At 34.1% G+C, this 6,185-nt stretch overlaps 1 protein-coding gene across 1 annotated transcript in view; it reads right to left on the bottom strand.

Moving 5' to 3' along the window:
* TRPM7 (transient receptor potential cation channel subfamily M member 7) overlaps positions 1-5,504 on the bottom strand; it is a 30,042-nt gene extending 24,538 nt beyond the window's left edge. Inside the window, exons 1-6 of the mRNA XM_081831071.1 lie at positions 5,307-5,504; positions 4,853-4,987; positions 4,004-4,284; positions 2,345-2,573; positions 1,120-1,275; positions 898-1,041 (exon numbers count right to left, since the gene is read on the bottom strand). Of these exons, the coding sequence (XP_081687197.1) occupies positions 898-1,041; positions 1,120-1,275; positions 2,345-2,573; positions 4,004-4,284; positions 4,853-4,987; positions 5,307-5,504 (1,143 nt within the window). The remainder of the gene's footprint in view (positions 1-897; positions 1,042-1,119; positions 1,276-2,344; positions 2,574-4,003; positions 4,285-4,852; positions 4,988-5,306) is intronic.
* Positions 5,505-6,185: the final 681 nt, after the last annotated feature.

A 6,185-nucleotide genomic window follows, 5' to 3' on the forward strand; every position in this document is an offset into this window, starting at 1 on the left:
AAAAAAAAAAAAAAAAAGAATTTTTCTGGAAAGGGGAATAAAAACTCATTCATTCAACCCATGGTTAAAAGCTGAGGCTAGGGCGCCTGGGTGGCTCAGTTGGTTGGGCGACTGCCTTCGGCTCAGGTCATGATCCCGGAGTCCTGGGATCGAGTCCCACATCGGGCTCCCGGCTCGTCGGAGAGCCTGCTTCTCCCTCTGACCCTATCCCCTCTCATGCTGTTTCTCTCTCTCTCTCTCTCTCTCAAAATAAATAAATTAATTAATTAATTTAAAAAAAAATCTTTAAAAAAAAGTTGAGGCTAATCTCATCTGTTTCTTGAAGTGAGTCCATCCCCCATGGACTATAATACTCTTTGATCTGGGAGAAAAAAACTGTTCTTCCACAAAGCAAGAGAAAAGCCAATTATGTGTCAGATAATAAAACATATACCATAATATGATTAAGGATATAAGCACTGATAAACTGTATGAATGATCTAGATTACTTTTTACCTTCAAATTAACACTGCAGAAAGGTTCATTTCAAAAATTTTACACATTCTCTGCAAAATCCTAAAGCACAAAGATATATCCATGTCTATTCTGGTTAATCTTTAGGAATGTTTTTGGTAGATCTGATTTGTATTTGATACCTGCTTACAAAGACACATGGTTACTACATTTTTGTTTAGTCTATTTCTAGTTCCAATCAAAATTAAGATTTGTTAGCATTTATCATTCTATATGATGGCAAATGGAATAAAACTAAGTTAAATTTATGCTCTTTTAAGTGGAAAATGGCTTGTCAGTGATCTAAGTTATATCAAGATAAATACAGACTTTAGACCAAAGGTACCTTAAAGCTTATACTTTAAAAACATTCTGCTCATACAACTTAGAAAACATACAACATACCGTATTAAACCAGAATTTTACAATTGGCGCATGATAAAAGGCATAAAACTTTCTTGTAATGGGAAGTTTTTTTGATTTTATTTGTATCTCCATTTCATTCTTTCCTTCATTACTGTCCAATATTCTTACTTCTTTAAACACTTCCTAAAATAAAAATAACACTTATCATATTATTTATTCACAAAATGTTTATATTTACTTAAAAATATTTTTCCTCCTTACCATGGGAATCTCTTCTGCTATGTTTTGAAAGTTGTTTTCACTATCTTCCATTGTCATTTGATGGGCATCTTGAGATTGTGGAATATGAGACATCTCAGCCTTTGTTTTATATTCTAGCATTAATATGGCAGGTGGAACTAAAATGCTTAATATGACCTAAAAATTTTAGAAACACGTAAGTTTATATTTTAAAATTAATTACCTTCAAGAATAAAAAGAATAAAAAGGTATTAAATATCTTGATTATTAGTTAGCCAATCTGCCCCTGTTAGTATAGGGGAAAAACCAGAAACTTCATTTTTATACTTGATTATTATATTTAAAGAGGCCCAGGTTGAATTGTTTTAAGGAGTAACAAAACATTTGGGTACTATGATATGAGGATACAGAAAAGATTTACTAATTATTTGTTCAGAAAATACATTTTTGTTTAAATAAAATTCAAGCCTTATGAAGTTGTTATGTGCATAATTTTATCCTAAAACTCTTTGCAACTGTTCCATGTCGTAACATGATTACTCAGCTTGTGCCTCTATAAACAGATTTATTTGTAAAATTTTACGTTATTACCTGCACAATCCTAAAGCACAAAAAAATTATAATTGTGTATCAGGGTTTCTATTGGTTAATCTTTCACCATTATTATTAGATGATCAGTATTTGTTATCTACTTACAATGGTTAAACCACTTGCCTGATTTCTGCCTTCTACATCTCTGTACCTTATTTAAGATATAAGATAATGAAAAGGAAAGTTTAAAGTAGTATCTCTCACTATGATGAAACCAAAAGTATCAGCCAACATTTTATCCAAATTCTTAACCATAAAAACTAGGTATATCCAATATACTTCATGTAATTATTTAAGAAAAAAGTAACAAATTATTAAGTTAGTAGACAGGTTCTCAATTTTAGAATTTGGAAATCATCTTTTCATAAAGAAGGAACTTTTTTCATTGCTGCTCACGCTGTAAACACCAATACTTCCTTTGTTGCCCTCATGCTTCTGGCTTAGAGAGGGGCAATAATTATACACCATACCTGAAAAGGATTCAGAGTGAAGAACAGAAGGAAAGAAGAGGCCATTTCATGCCCCTTGAGATAAAATGCCAACACTGCCAGCCCCACCACCCTCATAAATCAAGGCATTTTACTATATATCTGGGCTAATCCCTCTGTTCTTTTTATCTAATCACATACTAGATATAACTGTTTCTAAGGTATACCTTGTACCAGGAATTTTTCCTCATATTCAGCCTTCCCATCCACATATCAGATAACAACATTTGTGTACAGGTGTGAGCTACAAAAGGTCTAAGTCTTGAAGAAACTGCTAACTTGAGGCAGGTGGAATTACTCCAGTTTTTCAGTTCATAAGTGAGCAATTTCATAGCCATGGTTTCATCCTGTCTGAAGGATTGTTCTAGTAATTCAACTGCGAGTTGACCAAAATCACTATCAAAAGATAAAGGCCAAAACATTCACATTACCAAACTGCAGTTTAAGACACTATTCTTATATAATTTCATAACATTTTATATTTAATATAACAACATTTATATTTAATATTTTAACACACACTCAGGGAATTATAAGGCATTAGAATCATAACAGCTGTTTCCAGATATCTATTACTAAGCAGATATAACAAAATATTAAAATATGTCACATGAAGAACAAGTCTGAGAAGGTGACTCCAGAGCATTTTCCACTGGTCTTGGAAATAAAACTCCAGTCTCACAGGAAACCCAAATTGACAATGTTCAGCTGCTCTGTACAAAAACTCTTACCTATATCATATTTCAAACATAGGGGTGCCCAGGTGGCTCAGGTGGTTAAGTATCTGCCTCAGGTTCGGGTCATGATCCCAGGGTCCTGGGATCCAGCCCCGGGTCATCGGGCTCCCAGGTCATCGGGCTCCCTGCTCAGCGGGAAGCCTGCTTCTCCCTCTCTTTCCCACTTGTGTTCTCTCTCGCTATCTCTATTGCTATCTCTGTCTCTCTCTCAAATAAATAAATAAAATCTTAAAAAAAAAAAACATAAAAAAGGTTTGGTACCCAGTAGAAAGAATAATGTGAATAGGGACTAACCTAATCATGAAAAACATCTGAATCTTAGATCCCCAGAGTAAGTGATCATAAGATCCCTGCTTATTTTCACTAATAACATTTACTCTCTTCCAAAGACAGCCCATTTTAGGACAGCTAAGTCCTATTTTCTATCATAAGGTTTCCTACAAACTATCTTTCCAGCTTGATAGTCATTATTACCCTAAATGTAAACTTCTGTGAACTGTTTTACTCTTCCATGTATGTAGTTCCACCTTCTGAAATGCCCTTCCAGTTGAATTCAATTCATTTCCTTAGAACACAGCTCAAAACCTTATTTTTTTCTTCTCCTTACCACTCCAAATGGAACTTTTCCTAATCTAATTAATTGCTAGTATGTGCAATTATTAAACTGACTTCTGGCATTTCTTCTTTCTTGCCAAAATATTTAACTCTTGAGTTGGAAACAATAACCTCTTTTTATGTGCATAAACAGGAAAGTTTCCTTCTGAATTTTAAGAAGTACCTAATACATTTTGGGGTGCCTGGGTGGCTCAGTCAGTTAAGCTACCAACTCCTGATTTTGGCTCAGGTCATGATCTCAGGGTTGGAAGATCAAGCCTGAGACTCGCCCTCTAAGTCGACACCCCAGAAAGGAGGCTGCTTAAGATTCTCTATCTCCCTCTCAATAAAAAAAATAAAAGTACCTAATACATTTTAATTGTGCCAATAAAATTATACGTATATATACAGATTTATTGCATGACACTATAACCTCCACTTAAACATGATCTTGTTGTATTTCTTAAATGTTTGAAATGATAAAATATAACTTACTTAGAATACTGTTTCAATTCTTCTGAAGTATCATCTACAAGGTCACTCTGCTTTGCTTCATATGCCATTGAACGATAGATCTTACAGGCAACTAATGCTTTAGCCATTGATTCTTCACCATGCTGCCATAAAAAACGGGCCATGACCTGTCTCTTCATAAGGCAAGCCCAAATTAACAGTTCATTAAGTGGATAAGGAAAGCGCTTGGTTTCTGGATCATCAATATCTACAATTTCATCTTTGGCTCTCTTCTTCTTTCCTTCTTCCACAGCTGTATCAATCTTCAATGGAAAACAAATGTCTAAGATTGATTATAATAAGGCCATATGACATTAATGTGAGAATTTTTATAAAATCTCTACACTATTCTTCAACTTCATATAGACTGCACAAATCAAAATGGTATAAATTTATAAATTTTACGTACTTTATTTTATTATAGCTCAGGTTTTATAGAAATGGTATTTCTAAAAAAAAAAAAAAATCATTGTAATAAAAAGTTTTCCAAAATTAAAGGAAGGACTTAAATATTTCAACTAATATCTGATAAAACATAACTTTAATGGAAGAAAAGTGTGTCTAAAATACTTATCTTGCACGCTGTTAATCAGTTACAGTGGAATAGAAGGAGGCAGTTTAGTATTTATCAAAACATTGAAAAATTTTTATCATAACTAAATATAAAAAACTTTACAGAATCGTTAACTCATTTGTATATGGGAAAATGAAAAATCAAAGATGTGTCTACAAACAAAAGTTCATTCTTGCTAAAACAAGTAGTTTTCTGTTTCATAAATACTAGTAAATTAGAACAAAATTCAGAAAAGGTTAAAATTTATGGAAACATACCTTTGGTCGATAGGGCTGTGCTGTTTTAATGAAATGATTGTGCCTCATTTTTTCCTTTTTATCTGCCCTATTGCCAAAAGATTCATGACTCTTGCGCAGCTGAGGAGTGCTGCTGGAGGTATTTCGGCCAGACCTCTGAAAATGAAAGCTTATTAGTTTTTACAGATTTAAATACACTGATAAGTCATAAAAATTCAAGAATTCATACATACGTACAAATGTGTTTGTACACACACAGAAAATAATGATCTGTTTTGGATTTCAATTACAAAATATCTCTATGTACTCTTACAGATGAAAATATTGTATTTTTAAGACAATGCTACTTTCACTATTCTAATATAAAAAATAAGTAATTTTAAACTTTTAAAGTATATGAGTTTTTATGAATTCTTAACTTATAAAGTGTACAATACAAAAGACATATATAGTCTTCCCCAAAAATATTACATACCCGATTATTTCCACCAAGACTATTATATATTAATCGAAAACGTTTCCGAGTGTAGGTGCATCTATAGGTTCCTCCCATAAGATATTCAATAACAAGTCCTATATCGATTAGGGTGATCTTATATCCTGGAGGAAGATTTCCCTGGAAACAAAACATTAGTTTTAAATAGACAGGATATTTCTCAATATTTCCATGCATGCCGGGTACCTGGGTGGCTCAGTTGGTTAAGCGACTGCCTTCGGCTCAGGTCATGATCCTGGAGTCCCGGGATCGAGTCCCGCATTGGGCTTCCTGCTCGGCAGGGAGTCTGCTTCTCCCTCTGATCCTCCCCCATCTCATGCTCTCTCTCTCTGTCTCATTCTCTCTCTCAAATAAATAAATAAAATCTTTAAAAAAAAAAAAAAAATTTCCATGCATGCCTAGAAATGCACCCACTCTCCAAAATAACAAATGTTTACTTGTTACAAGAAGCTGGGGTTGCCAGCAGCTATCTTTACAGAAGGAAGTAACTTGTTCCTCATTTCCTTCTATAAGAAGAGGGGATTCTTTTTTTGGGGGCAGTTTCAACTGTAAATATCTTTTTTTTTTTTTAATTTTATTATGTTAGTCACCATACAATACATCATTAGTTTTTGATGTAGTGATCCACGATCCATTGTTTTCATATAACACCCAGTGCTCCATGCAGTACGTGCCCTCCTTAATACCCATCACCGGGCTAACCAATGCCCCCTCCCCCCTCCCTTCTAAAACCCTCTTTGTTTCTCAGGTCCATAGTCCCTCATGGTTCATCTCTCCCTCCAATTCCCCCCGCCCATTCTTCCCTTCCTTCTTCTAATGTCCTCCATGTTATTCCTTATGTTCCACAAATAAGTGAAA

The sequence above is a fragment of the Leptonychotes weddellii genome, chromosome 9 (assembly GCF_054177405.1).
Source record: "Leptonychotes weddellii isolate Sample4059 chromosome 9, ASM5417740v2, whole genome shotgun sequence".
Lineage (NCBI taxonomy): Eukaryota > Metazoa > Chordata > Mammalia > Carnivora > Phocidae > Leptonychotes > Leptonychotes weddellii.